This window comes from Epinephelus lanceolatus, chromosome 3, assembly GCF_041903045.1.
Source record: "Epinephelus lanceolatus isolate andai-2023 chromosome 3, ASM4190304v1, whole genome shotgun sequence".
NCBI classification, from domain to species: Eukaryota; Metazoa; Chordata; class Actinopteri; order Perciformes; family Serranidae; genus Epinephelus; species Epinephelus lanceolatus.
The window spans coordinates 41,104,791-41,127,921 of NC_135736.1; the positions used below are offsets into that span (position 1 = coordinate 41,104,791).

A 23,131-nucleotide genomic window follows, 5' to 3' on the forward strand; every position below is an offset into this window, starting at 1 on the left:
TGTTTACAGCCTGGTGCAAAAACTGTTTTGGTCTCTAGCTTATTTTCAAGTTACTCATAATAAGGGCTGATCTGAGTGACAGGTTGTCTGCTCATAGTGTCCTTGGCTTCTCAGTTAGATGATCCACCCCTCCCCCCTCAACAGCGCCAGCCTCTTGCCCAAATATGGTCACTTCTGGCTCCAAAAAAACCAAGATGGCAACGACTGAAATGCTGAACTCAAGGTTTCAAAATGGTAGTCTACAAACCAATTGGTGATGTCACCGTAGCTATGTCCATTATGTTTTCAGTCTAGGGTTTAAAGGTTCATTCATTCATTCATTCATTCATTTTCAATTTTTGCTTATCCTGTTGAGGGTCGCAGGAGGCTGGAGCCTATCCCAGCTGTCATTAGGCAAGAGGCAGGATACGCCCTGGAGAGGCTGCCAGACTATCACAGGGCTGACACATAGAGACAGACAACCATTCACGCTCACATTCACAATCTAGTCACCAGTTAACCTGCATGTCTTTGGACTGTGGGAGGAAGCCGGAGTACCTGGAGAAAACCCATGCTGACATGTGGAGAACATGCAAACTCTGCACAGAAGGGCTCCTGCACCCCAGGTTCAAACCAGGAACCCTCATGCTGTGAGGTGGCAATGCCAGCCACTGCTCCACCATGCCACCCTAGTTAAAAGGTGAATTATGCAATTAATTCTTGAGAAAGACAGCTGATTATTGAGACTCATTCCCAGGTAGTCAAATACCAACGCATTGGGCTGGTAGTTTGGTCCAACTGCCAACCAAAGGTCGTCAGTATTTGACTACCTGGGAGTGAGACTCAACAATCAGCTATCTTTCTCCAAAACTGCACATTGAACCTTTAACCTAAGTCTGCTCTGACAAATGTTTTAAACAGGGCTGACGTAGCCCCTCTTACGTTCCGTTTTGCACTATTGCACTTCATATCGGTAGTGTAGCAACATGTAGACAATACAGTAGGTAAGTACAAGTAAACAAAACCCCTCATCAGCATTTTGAAGTGACACACAAACACTTACAGTGTCTTGTTTGTGCTCTGCATGTGCACACCACAGAATCCTCTGAAACAGGAAAACCATGACAGTGACACTGAAGCTGATGAGTGAAAAAGTCTACGTGCAGCAAACAAACCCAGAGTGTGACTTTTATCTGTTGTCCAGATGCAAAACTCAGCAACTCAGCAACAATATTATTTTACAGTTATTTTTAATATTATTTGCAACCCTGACAGAGAAAAGGATAAACATATTTAACCTAAAAGAAACAACAATTCATACTGTGTTCTTATCTCAAGGTTTTGGTGCATGTGCAACACAGGAAACCGCAGCAGGTAACACACCACAGCTCTGAAATCAAAGGCTACAAAAGAGGACATTTTGAATTGGGCAGGTGCACACTGTAAAAGCAGAGAGCAGGGTTGCCTCTGTGTTCATAAAGTTGTATTGGTTGCTGCACAGTGTCTAAATAAAGTGCTTGTATTGAAGAGAAGAGGTGCAGATCATCTTACCATGCAGGAGAGAGTGAATTAATAAATGTATGTGTGAGTGAGTTGCCTTATGGATCAGTGAGGTCCATACTCATATTTATTACCTATGATTAAAGTATTTACAGAGCAGCCCCAGAATTGAGCTTAAGATCATTTTTTATCACAAGAGTAAAAGATTAAACATAGCCACCAAAATGAGGATTTATTTATCACAAGCACAGTTAATGACACATTTTCATATGATACTCACTTGTAAAAAGTACATTATCTGTACTGGATACTTGTTTTGTCCATGTATTGGCTCATCCCCAATAAATATGTGTAAACATGACAGTTTGTGTAGATAGAGGAGATGAGGTATGACTGTAAGACTCATGCAATACATGTGATGTATGACCACCTCCCTCCTGACCTTGCATGTGAAATTTCAAAGCTGTGTGAAGAAGTGTGTATATTTTACATCCAAAACGTTAATTTTCTGGTATAAAAGTTTTGCTTTTTTCCCCCGACCAAGTCTATATTTGTATATGATATTGCTGAAATTAGAATTATGACTAGTCTCTTTGGTAAACTGTGAAGCATATCTAAAACTTTACATACACTATTATTCCAGGGAAAATCTACAAAGCTTCTTTTACTGATGTTTCACCTGTCTGTAACCGCTGTAAATCTACAATCAGCAATTTAGCACATGCTTTCTGGTCATATAATTGTATATACATTGGAAGTTCACTGTTTCTCTGAGGCTTTTGAGAATCTTGGGAACCTGATCCATTCATAGCACTCATACCCCTGGAATGACTAGCTCCTTATCCTCTGCTAGCAAATGCCAAAAAAAATGGCTGTTTTATTTGGAGTGGTGATTGCAAAGAAGTTAATTTTACGAGCCGTGTTCCTACATATGATTTATGGTTAAATTAAAATGGCAAACACATTACATCTGGGGAGACTGAGATTCTATAAGGAGGATAGAGGTGTTTGATGAGTTTTGGCTGATTCTGTGAGTTTATCTATCTCCTTTAACTTTAGCTTATATTGGAGTTATGCTATGTAGCATGTGAATTAGAGTATGGTGAATGTGCTAGGAAAGGTAGTATCGGCACTGTCTCTACCTGGAGCTCGCATGTACAGAGCCTGGGTTTGGTTGAAGGTGGCAGTGCTGTTTGGGCTGAGAAAGCCATGTGTAATGTAAGGTAAAGGAGGTTGTTGGGTTGGTGCAGGGAGCAGTGAGACCTGGCATTAGGGGAGTGTCTCTGGGACGCCAGAGATCACTGTCTAGCCTCCTGGAGGTGTCGTGGGACCAACTAGACGAAACACTGGTGAAAGGAGGTTCCCACCTGATGACCCCAAAGACATGTTAGTTATCACTGCTCACTGGTCTGTATAGTTAAGCCTTGCCATAATAGCTTATCATAGGGAGGTTATTCACTGAGTGCTGATCCTTTTCTAGAGCACAAACTTCTTGTGTTTATTTGAATGAATGGGACCCTGAACTGAACTCTTTCAGACAAAGGCTGAAGCACCTTGCTGTGCCTGTTGAAATGTTTTTCTGATGTCTTTTCTATGCTCTAAAAAAAGCTATACACACACGTTTAAAAAAAATGTGCGGCATATCTGCTACAGCTCTCTAAACGCTGTGTGGCAGGGGTGGGAATGGTTGTAACACCTTCTGAAAGTGTTACAACTAACCCCAGTGACAACTAAACACATTTCATCTCTCCTGCTCCTGTTTTCAGTATGCAGCTAGAGATGGTGAAAATAACTGACAGGGGTGTGTTTGCACAGGTATTAGAGTCTGCATCAGATAAGGTGAAGCAGAGAGCGGCAGTAAGATCTGTACTCAAAGAACTCTTCATGCCATGTGACACTGAGCAGATACTACAAGACATTAAAAAACCTCCGCTGTCCTTTGGGGCTATCAGCGGTCAAAAAGTCATCAATACACAGCAGGAGGACGTCTTGACTTGTTTCTTGACTGAGGCGGCAGACTTTTATTTTGGACTCAGCATGAGACAGGTACAGGTTAGTGAGTTAGACCTTAGTATGAATTGTATCTTTGTAGCTATATCCTCCTGAGACCCTGCATCGTCATATGAGGACATCACATTTTGGGTTTACTTGACCTTATACTTCATTCTACTTAACTTAGACCTGTTGTCGTCATTTGTGGACACATTTTTGTGCCATCTAGTGGTAGTAAGAGCACAATACACTAATCAATGTAAAAACAAGATGGCCGCCATCTCTGCCAAGTCAGTCTGGCTACGAATTTGACCAATTTAGCAACAGTAACGCTAGGAAGTTTGAAGACATTGGGACTTTAATGTCATCTCACTTTAGGACATTGGGATTTAATTATCGTAGACAATGTTTAGTTTTTTATACTTACAGTATGGGGTCCTACTGATCCCAAATAGCTAGGAGAATTTTAAAAAGCACAACAACGAAAATTTCGGGTCGCAGGAGGATATGTAAATTTTTTTAATATGTATTTTTTGGAATTGTGTTGTTTTTAATTCTTCACCTTTACTGTTAAAACCTACCCTGGCAGTGGGCAGGTTGTAGCACTGAAGCTCATTGTTTTTGACATCAGTTAAAAAATTCTGTGATTATAGCCTGGTTGGAGAAATTGGAATAATTGCTATTTGTAGTAGACAAACAAGGGTACCTTGTGTCAAAATTTGAGAACTCTGATCAGAGCTTAGATTCTTTGCCCAAGCCTGAACCTGACCCGGACCATAATTTCCCGCCACTATCCTCGGGCTTGGACGGGTCGGGTTCCTTATAATAGACCTAGGCTATGGAACCAACTACTTATCACACCTGGGGACGGAGGGTGCCACTGGCCGTGCACTTGAGTTGTTGACAGTGACGACGTGTGTGTCGGCTTCGTCGAGTATACTAAATGCAGCACGATGCTGGTATATGACAGCAAAAAGACAGGGACCTTGACACTTAAGAGGCACATGACGAAGGCTTGCCATGAAAAGAAAGACGAGAGTCAGCCTTCAATGTCCACGTTCGTATCCTTAAAAAAAAATGTCGGGTTTAAACCGGGCTCGGGCTCATAATTACAGTTAAAGGGACGGGCTGGGCCGGGCTCGGACAGAACACGGGCTCAGGTGGGGTCGGGCTGGATTTTTTGGGCCCAATCTAAGCTCTAGCTCTGATGCAAAAATTTAGTGAGTTATAGGTGCTGAGACGAAAAGGGTTACAACTATACACATGCACATATCAAATAACTTAAAGTCTTCTCGAGTGAGCTTAGTCTGGAACTATGAATATAATCGAGCAAGATGGCGCCCAGCTTGTGGTGCTCAAAGTGCAAAAAACTACATTTGAAAAACTCAACAGCAAAGTCTCTTTCCAGAAACCATGACCAGTAAAGGGAAGCATTCATCTACTCATGGACAAGAGGCTCATGCTCGTGACAGCGAGAGATGTAAACATGAATGGTGTCGTCCTCACCGGAGCTTTAATGTTAGCTAACTCAGTGGTGCTAGTTGAGCTAGCAGTAGATGCACACTTCCTTCTGCTTATAGCAAAGTCTGTGGATTATCTTTGGTAACTGAGTCATGATTTCTGCAAAGAGACATTGCTGCTGAGTTTTTTTAAATGTTTTTTTAGTGTGTGTGTGTGTGTTTTGAGCACCACAAGCTGAGTGCCTTCTAGTTCCATTATATTGAAGAGAAGGCAGACATCTCTACAGCTGATATCTCCAACACTCTACAACTCACATCAGAACAATCTAGACTGATAAACAGCACTACAGATAAGAGGAAAAATATGTACTTTTGATTTTGGGGTGAACAGTCCCTTTAATGTTATCACTAACTGCTGTGCTTTTCCCTACTATGACAAGTATAAATTTCAGTGAAAAAGTCTCATTAAATTTTCTACGTTTAAGAGACACACATAGAGCGTTTATAAAGTCAAATAAACTGCCATATATACATGACATAAACATGCTGTAGGTGTTCTTGGGCACAGGAGGGTGTGCTGTAAGTCATCTCTGAATCAGTAGAAACAGAAACAACGTCAGTGCCAAAGAATGTCACAGAACCAGTTCCTTCATCCAGTTTGTTTTCATCCTGTTTGTTGGCAGCTTGTTAAAAAATCACTGACCTTTCTCACACATTTTTCCATTAGTGAGTTTGGTGTAGGCAGTGATTCTATCTGATGTGGTCCATCAGATCCTTTACATGATGATAAAGGTAAGAACCTGCTGGTTATCTTTAGACACAGGACGGAGGACACAAATGAGCAACACTTTCTTATGCTCTGAGAAGACGACGTAAGGTTTGTAAAGACATTTTTGTGTGTGTACCTGAAAGGTAAACAAGAGCACAGGGGTGGTATTAGTTGTGAATTAATTTGGGAATTTGTTGAAATAATATATGTGTTTAAAGAAGAAATGTAAGAAAGGGGTAGGGACATATAAGTTTGACTTCTACCTACTACTTTTCGCACACTTAACTTTGTCTTGTTTGTTTTTTTATTATGTTTTTGTCATAATTTTAGTTTGAAATAAAGTCATTTATTCATGAATATAATGAACAACAGTAGGTTTTATCCTAATGTTTATGTCTATTGACATCTACTACAATTATGTACATCAAATTTAGCACAATTTACAGTTTTGTGAAAAAATATTTTTATCATTCAACATAAAAACATGTAAGTATTTAGGTAGTATTACTGATCAGAAGTTGTCAATCAAACCACATTGTTTCCAACCTGAAACTTAAATTAAGTTTCTTCTTCAGAAATAAATCCTGTTTCTCTCTCCAGGCAAGCAAACACTTGACTTTGACAACAATTTTTTGTTCACCACTGTTGGATTATTACTGTGACCTGCTCTTCATGACTGCACCTGACCAGTGCCTAAATGAGTCGGACATTATGTACCACTGTGCTTTACGTTTTATTACTGTCTGGGGAAACTGCATGCACCACTGTACACTGTATGCAGCTGTTTTATAGCCTTCTCTGTACATCCACAGACTTTTGCATTGGTTGACTTTTATATCTAAATCTCTGCTGGGGCTGGTTCCTTCTGATCTGTGTACATACATGTGTAAAACCCAGAATTAATGTCACCTGTACTCTCACAGAGTTATACAGATGTTGGTGCCCAAGATTCAAATTGAACTAGGGAAAAAAGGTTTTAAATACTAATGAACAAAAGGACCTGAAATTGTTGGAGCTGTTTACTATAGGGGGATTTAAGTCAGTTTTATAGCACTCTTGATAAATGTGATTGCTCCTAAAATTTTCACCGAAGTCATCATGGTGAAATGTATCTTTTTGTATTGAGCTGTTTGTTTGTTTTTTGCATTTTAACTGGATGCTGTGTTTGCCAAGTGGTGACAGCTGTATTTGTCTATTTGTGTTTAATGTTGTAATGATGTTTATGCTGCACTCGTGGCCAGGGCGCTCTTGAAAAATTGATTTTTATTCTTTTTACTAGCATAAATAGATTAAAGCACACCTTTTTTAATGTTAACATATTCGTTTGCAACATAATCTAGTAATAATCCTCTGTGTGGAGGCAAATCAAGGCCACAATTTTATTGGATTTACAGCATTGAAATAACCAACTTTTGAAACTATCAGCCTAAATTTACATGCTCTGAATTTCCCTTTGACATTTCCTTTTTAAAAACTTGAATATTTTTTGTGATATTGGGCAAAAATCTGAATCAACTTGAAATGAACACCTGCAACTATAAAAGAGGGGACTAGAAACTACGTCCTCCTTTCAAGATTCAGCTCTCTGTGCTCCTCCTTCCTTCAGTACGTCAGCTGTGAAAAGCCGGCCTCCAGAACACTCCATACATTCAGGTTGATCATGTTATACTTCTCCTGCAGGTTACCTGGGGATGGGCGGCTCCTCCTCCAAAACACACTTCATCTGGAAGAAGAAAAAGAAGTCGCCTCTGAACAAAGCCTGGCGTCAGCTGAAGGGGGCGCTACCCAATAAGAAACGCAAGAAGAAGAAGATCCCTCGGGCACTGGATAAACTGAAACTGGATAACCTGAAGAAGAAGAAGCATCCTCAGAGGAAATTCTCACTGCCGACAGACAAAAAAGAGTTTACATCATTGAAAAGAGTCTCTCTTGGTAACATGAGGAAGGAGTCGACAACGTCACTGGGGAGGAAGGAGGACAGAGGAGGGCTGGAGAATGTAGGAGAGCAGATAAAGAAGAGGTTGTCTCTCCCTGTGTGAAGGAAGAAAATGAGAGACTCAATGAAATCAAAAGCAAATTTAGAAAGAAAGAACCTTGAATTTGGCAAAAGATGAGACAAGCTGTCAGTGAACAGGCCACAGGAGAGTCAGAGAGATACATGTATTCAAAATATTTAATGACGTAAATGTCAGTTACTGAGGTCAGAACATCACGACTGAAAATGACACACAGAAAACTGAAACACAGCACTATTCACAATATTAACATAAAACTATTGCTATATGTTCACCTTAAAGTTTCCCATCACTCACGTGTTCTGTTTTACTCTGTCATGTTCAACAAAAAGTTTCAACAAGGAAATCCAGACATTTCTGGAGATTAACAATAAATGAAAAGCTTGATTTCCCTTTTTTGGTTTTTCTTTCTTTCTTTTCTTTTTTTGAGTTATCTCTGATAAATGGTAAATGTGTTTAAATGCACTAAATACTGTACATGATATCTACAATTACAATGTGATCATAAATAAAGTTTTATATCACAAACAATTTACAAAAGGCGTACTGTGTCACATCAGCACAAAAACAAAAAAGAACAAACTTTGAGTGAGACAGTGTATAGCGTACGGTCTATAACTGCAAAACAAATACGTTTACAATGAGTTTTAACTGGTACTGCATCAGGGAGCAAACAGTTTAAATAGACAGTTATGAGGAAAAGTCAAATCTAGACTTTAATGTGCATCTTAAAGGTCCAGTGTAGGATTTTGGGAGATGTAATATATGTGTTCTTACATGTATAATCACCTGAAAATAAGAATCGTGTTTCGATACCTTAGAATGATTTATATCTACATAGTGAGTGGATCCTCTTCTACGGAGTTCACCATGGTGCTTTGTCATGTTTCTACTGTAGCCCACAATGGACAAACCAAACCGAATCACTGGCTCTAGATAGGGCCATTCACATCTTTGTGTCCGCCACCGTAGTTAGCAACACCATATTTAAATCACCTGGTCTGTTTGTTTTGGACAGGGAGAGACCTCTGCAGGCTCACAGGAAAAACCTCCTGAATGTCTGGATCTTAAGTTATCAGAGAAAAAGGTGAGCACACATTAGCAGGTGCTGGGACTAGCAGTCTCTCTGACATGTGCCAAACTGCATCAGATAAACACTGCTTTGTCATGTGAAACTGCTTTAGTCAGTGTTTTAGCCGGTTTAAATCACCGGGTCTGTTTCTTTTGGAGAGGAGACCTCTGCAGATAATTCAGCTCCCCTTAAAAACCTCCTGAACAATGAACACTGAGGGAATTCTGATCAGGAGACATTTCAGCTGGTTGCAATGAGCAGTCCTCACCACTAGATGTCACCAAATCCCACTAAATCGTACACACTGGACCTTTAACAAGCACATTAAAGGGTGAGTCTTTTCCACTTTAAGTGTGAAGATGTTCAGGTAAAAACTATAAATACACATCTCAAATGTTATCATCCTAAGCCAAGACGATTGAATTAGAAGCTTTAAATTCTAACTTAGGCTTTATTAATGTTTATAAAGTATTACTAAAGCCTTTGAGATCGGTAATAAGCCATTTATAAGAGTAATGAGCTGCTAAGCTGGGAAATTACATTTGGTTGGCGTTCATCCTCTTTAAGGATATTTAGCTGTCTTTTTAGTGAGATCTTTATCTCGAGGATTATTAAAAAGCGAGCCATTAAAGGGTCCCGAGTTTCTATCTTAATAGTAAATCATCAGTTACACATGGATAGTAAATCCCTGATTGAGGGTTATTTCAGTGCAATAGTCTATCAGGTCTTCAGTTAAATAACCTTTACAACTATAAAATCAAATATAACATTCATGCCACTACTGACACTAACAGTAATAAGAAACTTGTACCAAGCCGTTGTGACAATTATAAAACAAACAACAAAAAACTAGACCCACAATCAGCTCAGAACCAAACGTGTACCAGCTCAGAGAGCCACGACGACGAGACAGTGGCTGAATATGACAGCTGCAGTAAATGTTAAGTTGGTAATTAATGGATTTTGGTCTGGATGCTCTGCAGCTCTCAATCAGAGAGGGTTTTCCTGCATGAATTAAGGAGCTTGTTGAACACAGTGCAGGTTATTTTTCATAACCTGGCAACACAGATGCTGCTGCTAATATCAACATGTTACTAATCAATATCTATCAACCATTAACAAATCCCTTTATAACGTCAAGTTTAGGGTCGACTTGGTCATCTCCATGAGCTTCAGTGGCCTTTTACTACACATTGTGTCTTAAAGGAAACTCCGTAATTTTCAACCTAGACCCTACCTTCCCATGTTTTTGTATTTAAGTGACAAATGGGGACAAAAATCTTTCAAATAGGTCCAGTATTGATCCAGAGAGCTGCAGGTGGCAGCGGCAAAACAGGCTGCGATGTAACCACATGGGGCAAGTGCACGTCATCCGTTTACATCCAATAAAGGTGCTTGTTTTTGCCACAAACAGGCTCAGATTATTATTATGAGTGCCTTACATCATGAAGAGAACCCTAAAAACAAATGAAACATTTCCCCTTGATTGTTTGCTTGTTCAAGTCTGTTTTGTGTCTCACTAAAAGAGAGGTCTTGTTCTGAAATCTCTGACTCTTGTGACATGACACTGAAAACCTTTTAGATAAGAGTAAGATACACTTTCAGTGCTCAGACACAACAAACTACCCCCGCTACTCCTCCCTCTGAATCTTACTCCTGTTTCCACCATTTTCTTCCTGCAACAAGTCGCCTCTCATGAGATTTCACACCAAGACTTCCCTTTTAGCAAGACTGGAACTAACGAGAAGTGTGGAAAAACGTTTCATTTCTCTGTAGGGTTCTTTCCATAATGTTGTAAGACAGTCATAATAATGATGTGAGCATGTTAGTGGCAGAGACAAGCACTCTGAATGGATGTAAACTGACACGAAACACCTGCCCGGGTGGTTAATTTGCAGCCTGTTTTGCTGCTGCCAGCTGCAGCTCTATCTAAATACTGAACGAGTTTCAAATATTGTTATTATGTGTCGTGAGTCACTCCACATAAATACATGGAAAAAGCGTCCAGGTTGAAGAAATTCAGAGTTCCTCTTTATGTACAAAATGAACCCTGGTATCATCGATGTCCACTGATTCCATACACACTGCCAGTTTATTAGGCACACCTTGCTTAAAGTAATGCAACAAACCCTGCCCTCATAAAGGCCATAATGTTCAGGTCTGTCTAAACTGTTTGTTACCAACAAGTGGTATTATTTTGTCCACCACATCCATTCACAGACATCTCTGTAGGACGCAGTACAAAACATCTTTCTAAAACAGTTTCAACAAAAACTGAACAGAGACTGCATTAGCTTTAGACTGATTCAACAAATAAACTCACATATACAAGAATCCATCACAAGGATATGACAGAGCACATTTATATGCTTGGCGACTCTCCACACACTTAAAGTCATTTCTTCCATGCGCTGCCAGCATGTTCCAGTTGTTCAGTGGCCACCTTCTACCATCATCTATTTAGGGTCAACTGGCAGATCTCATTTATGTCTCAACAGGAAATGGGCTCTCCAGTGTTCCACCATGTTGTTTAAATGACCCAGTATGAAAGGCTTTGCGGTCTTGTGTCTGCTGAAGGTTGTTAATGGAGCACAAATGAGCCACTTGCTTCCAGCTGAATTAGAAGATTCTTTCACTATCACGTTGGCCGACTGAGATTAGAAGTTAACTTTTCTTCTTTGCTCTGCAGACACACACCATTGTCTGCTGGTAGCAGAGGTATAAATCCATTTGGTTTTGAAAGAATAAACAGTTTTTTGACCCCGACCCGACGGTCTGCTGGCTGAGGAAAAACAGGTCTTAAGGCTTGTTTATGCCAGCAGAGATAGCGTCAAGTGTGTGTCTGCATGACTCGAGTGTGCTGAATGTTCCTCGTTGTTTGAGTTCATTCAGGTTTCTGAAGAGGCAGGGACGTCTTCTGATTCGTCCCGGATGAGAAGCGCCCCGTTGCCCTCTGTTGGCCTGGCAATACGAGACTTATAGTTCTACAGACAGAAAGACAGATGAGAATATGAGGCCGAGATTTGAATGAGATAAAGGGATCAGGAGAGGGGAAAGGAAAATAAGGAATGGGGATTAGGTGCAGCAGAAAGTAACGGGAAGTGAAAGAGAAAGAGAAGAAAATGGGTTAGTCATGTCCAAACCAGCAAAAAGAACGAAACAAGCTGAGAGAGTGGGACATTGAAAACAGGTTTATGTGTAGTTTCCACAGTTTGACTTCAAATCAAATGTAAATGATCACAAAGAAGCACTCACGCTGACACGCAAAGCAGGCAGACAGACAAGACCAAACAATCACAGATGTAGGCAGATTTATGCATTTATTTATAACACTTTTAACAATGTTTTTACAAAAATAAACCCAAAGCAATATGAAAATGTTCCTGACATTTCTGCCTGCAACATAATATCAATTGCAGGCCTATAATATGAAAATAAGTATCAACACGTTCATTTATCTGAAATCTAAAGACAAAGAATATGCTTTGAATGTAATATTATGCCTTTAATATCCTCTTGTAATGGTAGTCCTTTAAGAGTACTTGCTGATGATTTGCTATTATCCATAAATGTCCAACTTCCTTCTCAATTGCGTGAGTCACTGACATATTTTATCGACAACACACAAGAGAGGGCAAATGCTAATTTCTCCAAACCATCTCACTAATGCCTCCCTCCCCTCAGGCCTCCTCTCCTCTTCTTCTCTATCTTAATGTCACTAACGAAAAAAATATGTAAAACAGTGCGTCTGTCAATCAGTGCACATGCTCATATGCATGTGCACACACATACACTTGCAGCGCTAGCACTTCCTGCTAGCACCATTAACAGGCGGCATGCATGTGTATGAGTGACAGAGTGCATGTCTCCAACATACACACATACCAGAGTAACAAGTCAGAGGAAATGTGGCAAGGAGCATGACCCACTCTAACCACCAGCACACATCTGGACTGGTTTAAGACTGTACAGCAAGAGCACGCCATCCAACACACACAAACTAGCAAACAGCACGGAGAACATGGAAATGTTGTGCTCTCTATAAACTAAGTCACGATTGCATAAGACATCAGGGTAATTCCGAAAAAGAAATCTGTTTATAGTAAAAGGCGGAGTCACCACTTAGGCCTCCTTTTATTTGAAGAGTTAGATCAAGGTCACTCCTTGATGTTTTGCTGAAGTTTGCTTCATGGACTGTGACATTCTGGCTGGGCAATGCAACTATATTTGTGTCTAAACTCTGAGTGTGTGATGGGACACTTCATTAGAATATTAGCACACAGACATATTATATTTTATAGAGAAATTATTAACAAACAAAAACCAATAGTGACCAAAACTGAGACAAAACAGCCTGTCAGAAATTACTAATCATCCTATTAGCTGAAACTGTGACACACTGTGTCCGGTTGAGTGAGTGTACAGGCAAATTGGGGATGTTAAGAGCAGGAGAGACACTGTGAGCAAGAGTTGGAGGGGTTGGGAGTGCACAGAGCAAAGAAACACAGAGGGCAAATCATTGTGCACTTATGTGAATGACTACAAACACAGGCACACACAAAAATATTGAGCATAAAAGTAGGGCTACTCCTGAGAGTCAAAGATTTTAATCATCGGCTGGAGACCCTTAGTTGACTGAGAATCTTCAAATGAAGCTGTATTTTTTTGGTCAGTCAGTGTGCAGTGTATTTCTGGGGATGTTTGGACCCTTGATTTAGCTGCATGGTGAACGTTCCACACTTTCACGCTGCTCTTTTGGTACAGGCAGCTGTGGAAAGACCCACGATGAGTCTGAATGAGACAGAGGAAGGTTCCCCCGAGGAAAAGATGCCTTGCCCAGTCAGGCTCCAATATTCCGTTATCCTCTGCCTTTGGCTTAGGGCACAAGTATACTGGCTGTGTGGACAAACGTACGCGTACATAGTGTGCTGCGCTTGTGTGTATACTTGCCGCAACACAGTTGTTTGTCGACGCTGCCAAAACGCCTGATACTGGTGGTCTCCGCTAGGGGCAGACCACAGCACTCAGACACAGAGGTCACAAAAAGTGAAGAAGGCGGTGACACTGTATTTCCGGATGTAGTAGGCTATACACAATGCCGGACAGCCTTTCTTCAGAACTATTGTTCTGAAGAAAGGCTGTCGACCTCACGTTCACGGTCTCTAGAGGTCTACTTCGCATGAGCGCCTCTTGTGTTCATGTCAATATTGGATCTCACACATGCGTCACGTTACCTCGCGTCAAAGTGAGCGGTCTATGCGCCAAACGGCCACAAAATACGCATGGCAGCTGTGAAGCGTACACGCACACATTGTCTGCAGCAAGTATGGACCGTTTCATTGCTATTCTGTTGCTAGGGCAACAAATTTGGTTCCTGTTTACTTCCTATCAGCTTCTGCATTAACATACATTCAAACAGGAAACACAAAGGGACCCATTTAGAAGCTGTTTCCTATTTAAACCACTGTCTTCCTGTGCCCAGTATGAGCCTGATGAAGCTGTAAGCGAAACGCGTTGCTCTATTAAATTCTCAATCCTCTTTCTCAGTCCTGTCTTGTGTGCGGTACGTAGCCACAATATATGTGGTTTTTTCTTTACACGTTTGTACTTTTGCCACAGCACCAGCACCTTGACTTCAGCTGTGCATGGGCATTTTTCTATTTTTGGACCCATTTAGAATGTTTATGTTGTCCAGTTTGACACACAGTCTCTGGCTTTTGTTGGATATCTAGTGTCTGCAAAAAATTGTTGCACACTTCCCAATTCATCAGAAGAGCAGTTAGCATGCATTAGCTCGGAGGGCTAACCTGTCTTATTTCCTTTATTATGTAAATGTCACTGTCACCCTGAATGTCCAGCTTAACCCTGTTCAAACTCTCAAACTTTAGACAGAAAAACAGGGAACCAATTGTCGAATATTTGTGTTGAACTGCCAAATCCAATTCAACTGACATAATTCTGAGTCTTAGTTTGTTAAGCCGCACACGTGCTGACGAGGACCAGAGGGCGGGCGCACATTACACCAGTTTTAAAATGGCTGCATTGGCTCCCCGTGTGTTTCAGGATCGATTTTAAGGTTCTTTTATCAGTTTTTAAATGTCTTAACGATCTTGGGCCATCTTCTTTATCTGACCTGCTTTTATCATATCAACCCTCGCGGATCCTGAGGTCCTCCAGCACCAGCCTATTAACTGTTCCAAAAGTTAGAACAAAAACCCACGGGGAGGCTGCATTCAGCCATTATGGCCCTCACTTGTGGAATAGCCTGCCAGAGAGCATCAGGACTGCAGAGACTGTTGATGTTTTTAAAAGGAGGCTCAAGACTCACCTTTTTAGTTTGGCTTTTAACTGATTTCTTTTACTCTTTTAATTCTTATATGTTATTTTAATTTCTAATGCTTTTAAATGATTTATTTTTAAATCTTTATGCATTTTATTATTATTAAGTTTCTAAATCTTCATTTATTTATTTTTTAGTTTTTAGCTCCAGTGTTTCCTCATGGGGGGCCTCCACGCTGAGAGGTGTGTCCGGTCTGCCCGCAGGGACGTCGTCCTGGAGATCCCTCAGGTCTGGAGGACTGGGGGGCTCTGCACCATGTGTGGAGTCCACCCCAGTCTATCTGGGTCGGGGTGGTCTCTGTGGTGGTGCTCCCTGTGGCCGTAGGCTGTGACACCTCTCAGTGTGGATGAGCTCCCCATAGGTGGTTCTTTCCTCACCTGGTTCCTCAGTGCCCAGCCATGTTATTGACTATATTGACCGTGTGTGTGTGTGTGTGTGTGTGTGTGTGTGTGTGTGTGTGTGTTTATATATGGGGGTGGGAGGGGCGGGTTTTCAGTATGTATGTAATATTTTTGTTGTATGTTTTTATTCTGTGAAGCACTTTGTGCTGCATTTTTAATGTATGAAAAGTGCTATACAAATAAAGTTTGATTTGATTTAAAATAAACAATAATTTCACTACAAAATGTTACTTTTATGGGTGAAAACATGCTAAAATGTCCCATCCAGTGTTCAGAATTAAGACACAAATGTGATGCCACACAGATGAAGGGGAAACAAAACCTACAGCACTCAACAAATGACACAAAGAGTGTGTGGAGGGGGTGCCTGTATTATAGTTTAACTCCAACAAATACGAAAATAAATTTTGCACACCTGAATCAAATGAAACGCTTGTTCAGTTTCTATCTAAAAAGTGAGTAATGGTGAGTGATCCAATAAGACTTTGAGTGAGGACACCTGCTTCACCTCACATAGCCACTTGATTCACCTGTTGGTTATAAATTGACTGATACTGTTGGTGACATTTGCAAACCTGGAGCAAAGTACAGGTCACAGTTCTGAAATGGTTTTCACATACAACACTGTGACACTGTCTGTCGCTTACTGCAATTCACAGTGCTGTATAAAAAATGGTATGTATTCTATAGGCAACACAGAGCTCAACAAAGTGCGTTCACACCACAGCAGGCTGAAGCACTGCAACATTGATCAACAGTTATTCTCTGACACAAGTGAACACAGTGACAGTGCAGAACAACAGAGCTAATATTCAGAGGTTTTATATTCAACACAGTGTTACTATTGTCCATCATGTGCACACACACACAGAGCGACTGGAAAGCAGAAGCATGTTTGTTTATATTTGGTCATAGCAGTGAATTTAAGCAGGACAGACGTTGAAGTGTAATGACGTCACACTTTTAGTGCGTACGACTTTAAATACAAACTCATATTTGGTTGTGTTTCTGCAGATGTAAGTCTAATATTCAACCAATCCTCCACTGTGTTCATCAGTTAGTCACTAAATGTCTCTGCCTGCTGTTCGGTGCTGAGCAGGTTTCGTACAGTGAATTTTGGGATCTTTTTGGCACTATGAAAATGACACTATGACCGGACAGATGAGCTAAAACTCACTTTAAGCTCCATAAAGCTGAGGGGAGCTGCAGATTCAGGTGATAATTCTCTTTAGGTCCATCGCTATCAGCAGCTCCTTTGTTTTCACAATTTCATCTGCTACACTGTTCTTGTAAAAATATCACTTATAGCTGCTTGAAGTGGACCAAGGCTTCTTTGTTGTTTTTTTAAGACCTGTTAAGGTACTGAGTGGTTTAGTCAAAGCTGTTTTCAAATCTGATTTGCACCTGGATGTTTTTCAAATCATGATCCACATTGTGTTTAATATTAAAGGTCCGGTGTGCAGGATTTAGAGGCATCTAGCAGTGAGGTTGCGGTAGGAGAACTACAACCATGGCTGACGTGAAAAAACACATATGGCCCTATCTTGAGCCTTTGGTTTGGTTTGTCCGTTGAGGGAAACGACTCATTCTCAGGTAATGAAAACACAATGATTCTTGGTTTTATGTGATTATAAACTAAAAAACAGTTATGAATATTATATTTCATTCTGCCAATAGATGCCTGTAAATCCTACACACTTGACCTTTAAACCATTATTTAATGATCAGATTTTTTGGTGAGAAAAGCAAAATTAAAAAAAAAACCAAACAACTGAGATGTATCAATTGTCAAGTCGACCAAAGTGTCAGTTCGTCATATCTCCTAAACTGTTTGTGGTGGTTGTCATGGTCGTACTGTGTGTGGTGAACAGATATTCATAGTCATCTGTCAACAGTCAGTGTGGTTTCAGGGCTTTGTTATAAACAGTTCTTAGTGCGAGTGGTTGTTTTGTTTGTGACTGCAGTCATCGATTCCATTGCTGTCGGACAGTACCTCGTGCTCCAGGGTGTTAAAGTGAACTCCAGAGGTGCTCTTGCGGTCGCGGCCCCGAAGGCAGCACATGATCTGCCTGAAGGTCCTCCTCATGTCTTTGTCCCTGAAGCAGTAGATGATGGGGTTGACGAAGGAGTTGCACTCGGCCAGCACCAGGAAGTACTTCTCGTATCGCAGCACCTTGCACGAGGCGCAGCCCAGGCCGTCGAGCAGCAGTATGACCAGGCCAGGCGTCCAGCATATCACAAAACAGCCTGTAGGGGGAGGGAGAGGGAGAGCAAGGGTACACAAGGTCATCAGAAAACTTGTAGTAACACTGGAAATAAAATAAAAAATAAAAGGTGTGGATAGTGACAGATAAAATAGGAGGAAAGAAAATTACCAGACTGCAGACAGAGTTTTAAAGAATGTGAAGAAATGGGGGGCTAACTAAGGGAGACAGGGAATGTACTGTAAATTCCTCTGTAGACAATGCACACACACACACACACACACACACACACCAGAAACATAGCATGTCAGCATGAGGACTGGGTTTAGTCTGTATGATCAGATTTCATTATCATAATACTCGATTAGGCAGCTCAGGAATTCATTATGTGCACACACTCGCAGCATGTTCAGCACTAACACATGTACATGTACATGTACGAGCTGGAGACGGAAATGTGAAGATGATGTGGTAACACACACTCGCACGCATGACGTGTAATGCATTCCTAAGCCCCTGACCTCAACTGTCACAACTCCACGCTTAACCTCAAACCTTTGTGTTTAACCAAGTCTTAACTCTAGAACCACAACGTGAAGACACAAAAACCGCCAGAATATCACCGCCTTAAAAAATGTCCTCACTTTCAAGGTCAAAAACTCACGCTGGTCCTTGTAAACAGTGAAGTAAAAGATTACACACCCCACACACACTCAGTGGTGTCTTACGGACAGGGGAGAAGCTGTTTTCTGTCACAGTAACTAAACTATGCAGCTCCCTGTCAGGGCATGCTCAGGGTTTTTCTTGCCCTCGCCGCATGCCAGAGGTGCTGATTCTCGGCTGCTGAGCGACGGCAGAAAGAAGTGTAACTTTTTTAAAACTTTGAGGAATTTAATCGAAAGTTCAAAATGTGAGAGTAGAAGAAGGGGAGGCTGGGAAAGAGAGCAGAGGAGCAAGGGAGCATGATCAGTTCAGCAGAAAACAAGAGGAATCGGCAGGAGAAGGAGGGAAGGAGTGAATGTGTGGGGGGGAGTAGAGTCTCATTTAACAAGTACAGACAGGCAAAGAGGAGCCTGCATGGCAGCCTGTGTGTTTAAGAGTCTGACAGTGTTTGTTGTTTTGTTCTGTGAGGATTCAGGCGTGTGTTTCCCTGAAAACTGTCTTGTACAATGAGCAAAATGAGTAATATGTACATGTGGTATTTATGTGGGGGTGTGTAATTAAAGGCCCTGAACCAACTTTCAATCAGTCTCTCCTGCATGATATATTATCTGGAGGGATTTCTGTGTTTTGTCAGTGCTTTTCTTGCAGCTTTAATGTAAGTGGAGCTCTGCCAGGTGTTTCCATGCAGCACTGAGAGACATATGTCAGTCAATTTCACCAAACCACAAAACCACATCTGTACACTCTGCTTTCTGCCCAGTTTCTGAGCATTAAAGGTGCAGTCTGCGATTCTAATCCAACACTTTCTTTTTCAAATTCAACAAAAATCTCCTCAGGGTCCACGAGCTCTCCGCTCTGTGTGTGCGCCGATAAACAATCCAGTGTTCATAAACTAGATCTGCAAATAAGAAACAAACATCGAGTCCCTTTGTTTCAGTCTGTGTTCCATCCCTGAATTTCAAATTTTTTGTGGGTCCGTGAACGCAGTGCAGGCCGAGCTCAGCAGAAGTTGGTTACTAATTGATGTGTCGATCAACTCAGAGCTGATCGGATCAGATTGATAGATGAGAGGAGCAGCTGCTGCGAGTGAATGTGAACTTTTAGACCCAGCAGATGAACAGTTAGTGTCTGCCTGGAGTGTGTTCAGTGCTCTGACAGCGTGGTGCTATTACATATTCCTACAGCGCTCCTAATGAACCGTCCAAAAATAGAAATTGTATTTGTGGCAGGTGATGTTTTAATGGTAGTGGGCTGCCACAAATAAATGAATGTGTGGGAAACCCTGGGTTCAGAGCAAGCTGCACAACACTATGCCATCTACTCTCCCATGTCCTCCACGTCCTCAGCCATGAGGAGCAGAGCTACACCATGATAGTACTGAAACATAAATAACAACGAAGATGTAACTGGAGCCACTGAGGGAGCGCTGACAGAAGGGGTGTATTTGTTTGGGTGTTGAGGTCAAATAACATCAATCTTTCTCCAGAACTGCTGACTCCAACTTTAATTTATGAATACAGATGATTTTTTTCCAACTCAAGGAAGATAATTACAATATTCACTGGTGTAGAAAACCACGTTTTTAGATGCTTGCAGGCGAATCACATTGAGGTGATTACTTACAAATGGAGAAGGTCACTGAATTTTATGACCCCAAACACCCAAAACGTGTTGTGGCTCCTGCTGGGAACCTACCACCGTTTACAGTAAACAAGGTCCTCCTGCCATGAGGTCACCACAAAGTCTTACTGGCAGGAGCATAGATTGAAAAATCTTGACTGAACAAACCCAAGAATCACACCAAACACACACACAGATAGATTTTACCTGTTGAAGGTCTCAGAACTAAAACTGTGATAATAAAGTAGGTACTGTGTGTAGGAGGCTTTGGTTTCTTCAGTAATGCAAAGTAGAAAAATAAATGAGGAGAAAATGCAACTGAGATGCTGAATATTCACCAGATTCCCTAAAAGAAATGATATAATAACGTGGCCTGAGTGAAGCAGGTTGTATTATACAGTATATCCATGCATTGATGACGACTGCATTGATTCATGGGGTTGGTGGATAATGCTTAAAATATATACATTTTTCACCATTAAAAATTTGGTTTGTTTATTTGTTTCAACATGTTTTAGTTAGTTGACAACTTATTCTAAGAAGTTGGTCAAAATCAAAAACATTTTAGTAGGACTGAATAAAAATAATAAGTTAGAATATCAAATAAAGTAATTTGATCATCACTAAATATCACCACAACTTTTGGATAAATATTAAGTTGTTTCAGCTTGATTAAGCTTTTCAATGTCAAAACAAATCATGTTGGTTGTACTAAAACTCAATAATGCCAGAGTTGGAACTACTTAAAAAAATTAAGTTAACATTTTGCATGCATCTTTTTATGTTAAACCAGTAGATTCTGCTTTACAGTGTGTTAGATGTGATTGAAAAAGTTGTTGTTTTTTGTTGGTCTAACAAGTCTTTCCAAGGTCAACAATGAACTTAAAGGGATAGTGCACCCAAAAATGAAAATTCAGCCACTATCTACTCACCCATATGCCGAGGGAGGCTCAGGTGAAGTTTTAGAGTCCTCACAACACTTGCGGAGATCCAAGGGGAGAGGAGGTAGCAACAAAACTCCACCTGCAGGCTGATGGCCCCAGATTCAAACATCCAAAAACACATAATTGAAACCACAAAATATCTCCATACTGCTCGTCCATAGTGATCCAAGTGTCCTGAAGCCTGCATTAGGTGGAGTTGTGCTGCTACCTCCTCTCCCCTTGGATCTCTGCAAGGGATGTGAGGACTCTAAAACTTCACCTGAGCCTCCCTCGGCATATGGGTGAGTAGATAATGGCTGAGTTTTCATTTTTGGGTGCACTATCCCTTTAAATTCCCCAAATAAAAATAGATCTGGGGAACATTAATGGTTTCCATTGATTTTCCCTCCATTTGCATGATGTATTTGGGTTATGGATGGGCTTTTTAAGTAATTTCCATATTTCAGTACTCACATTAAGTTATTATGGAGTGCTCGCAAAAAAAGAAGAAAAAATAAAATAAACACAAAAATAGGGTCTGAAATGAACGCCCAAGTGAAAATGCAGGTAGGGGTTAGGATAAGTCTGCCTTTGTGCACTGACTGTCGATATTTGCTATGATATGCTTGTTTAATGTCACATAGGTTGCAATGCACATTATTTTTTTTTGTCAAAATACCTCCAACATTGCTCTTATGCCTGGTCGCTAATCTGCCTATAATGTTAGATCAAGTGATGTATGAAAACGCTGAGCGTTATCTGCGGCTGGGTAGATACCTTTTTTTTTTGCTACATAGATCTGAGCAGATATTCAATGATAGCTGTTTGAGCACTGCGTCCTGTCCAAAAAGCATAAACCTTTTAACAGTTATATTTGTCACAAATGTATGTTTTCTTTTACTAAGTAAAAAAATGTGATAATACACTGAACAATGCTGATGACTTGAAACTGAGTACTCATGCCCAAACATAATTTGGGTATGTGTTGTGATATTAGCAAACACTTGAGTCAGTGAGCTGCATCTAAACTGTCAAATGTGCACTGAAAAATGTTTCTACTGAAGCTGTAACCTTTTTGTTTTGCTGCTTATTGATGCCGTCAGGAGAGAGCCGTTATGTAGGTTTCAGTAAGTTTGCAGTTTGTTGCTCAGCCCTCAATGTGTAGCGTGTGTGCGCTCCCTCACCCAGGATCATGGAGACGGTCTTCATCAGGTTTAACACGGTCTCTCTGTGTCTCATCTGGGTGGTGTGCTGCGACATCTGCTTGCTCTTGTGCCTCACGTAGATAAAGATCCGGGTGTAGACGGCCACCATGATGGAGAAGGTCAGCAGGTTGAGGACGCCCCAGAACACCAGGTAGCTGCGGCTGTACAGCGGCGCCATGGTGGAGCAGTTCGACAGGTCGCACAGGCAGTGCCAGCCCATGGTGGGAACCAGGCCCATGATTATGGCCACCAGCCAGATGAACACAATGATGACAAAAATACGCCGGGTGCTCATCTTACTGTGCAGCTGCATGTTGAAGATGGTTTGGTGACGCTCCACGGCCACAGCCAGGAGGTTGAGGACCGAGGCTGTTAGACTGGTGTCGATCAGCCCCTGTCGCACAAACCACTGGAACTTAGAGAGCTTAATGGTCCAGGGACCAGTATGAAACATCAAGTGGAGGTAGGAGACACCTGAAAGACAAGAGAGGGGGTGTGATAACAGAAAAGACAGAAATGAAAACACAGGATAAACTCCTGAATGTCATTTTCATATCTTTGTTTGCAATATGTGGGTGTGAAGAACTTTGTATTTATGGTTTGTATTTACAAGGTCACCAATTTCACCATTAAAAAAGACAACTGATTTCAGCCATTCCAAGTGACAATGTTGATATTAGGATATCACATATACTTGTGAAAAAATTTAAGAACAGTGGGCCAACCAGTCTGAAGTAAAACAAATCCACAACATTAAAAGGTTCATTTACCTACTTATGAGATAAGCAGGTCCTGATCTCTTAAAGCTATACAATGCCAGTCACAACACCCGCTGTGATTGTTTTCCTTGTAATCCTGCACATCAATGGCATCTCAGTACACGTCACTGCAGATTTACCAGCATCACAGCGCCAAGATACAGCACTGTGCTACTTCCCAGCATCTACACTCATCAACTCTCCATAAAAGCACCAACTCGATCACATTT

At 41.1% G+C, this 23,131-nt stretch overlaps 1 protein-coding gene and 1 long non-coding RNA gene across 3 annotated transcripts in view; one reads left to right on the top strand and one right to left on the bottom strand.

Moving 5' to 3' along the window:
• The first annotated feature begins 5,618 nt into the window (after positions 1–5,618).
• Positions 5,619–8,246, top strand: LOC117255061 (uncharacterized). The gene is made up of 2 exons (XR_004501530.2): positions 5,619–5,808; positions 7,381–8,246. It is a non-coding gene; the product is annotated as an uncharacterized LOC117255061 (long non-coding RNA).
• The window catches only part of lpar2b (lysophosphatidic acid receptor 2b), a 30,056-nt gene continuing 14,784 nt past the window's right edge, over positions 7,860–23,131 (bottom strand). For both annotated transcript variants that reach the window (XM_033624465.2, XM_078166371.1), the window contains exons 3-5: positions 22,123–22,617; positions 17,522–17,775; positions 7,860–11,771 (exon numbers count right to left, since the gene is read on the bottom strand). In XM_033624465.2, the coding sequence (XP_033480356.1) occupies positions 11,676–11,771; positions 17,522–17,775; positions 22,123–22,617 (845 nt within the window). In that variant the 3' untranslated portion in view covers positions 7,860–11,675. The remainder of the gene's footprint in view (positions 11,772–17,521; positions 17,776–22,122; positions 22,618–23,131) is intronic.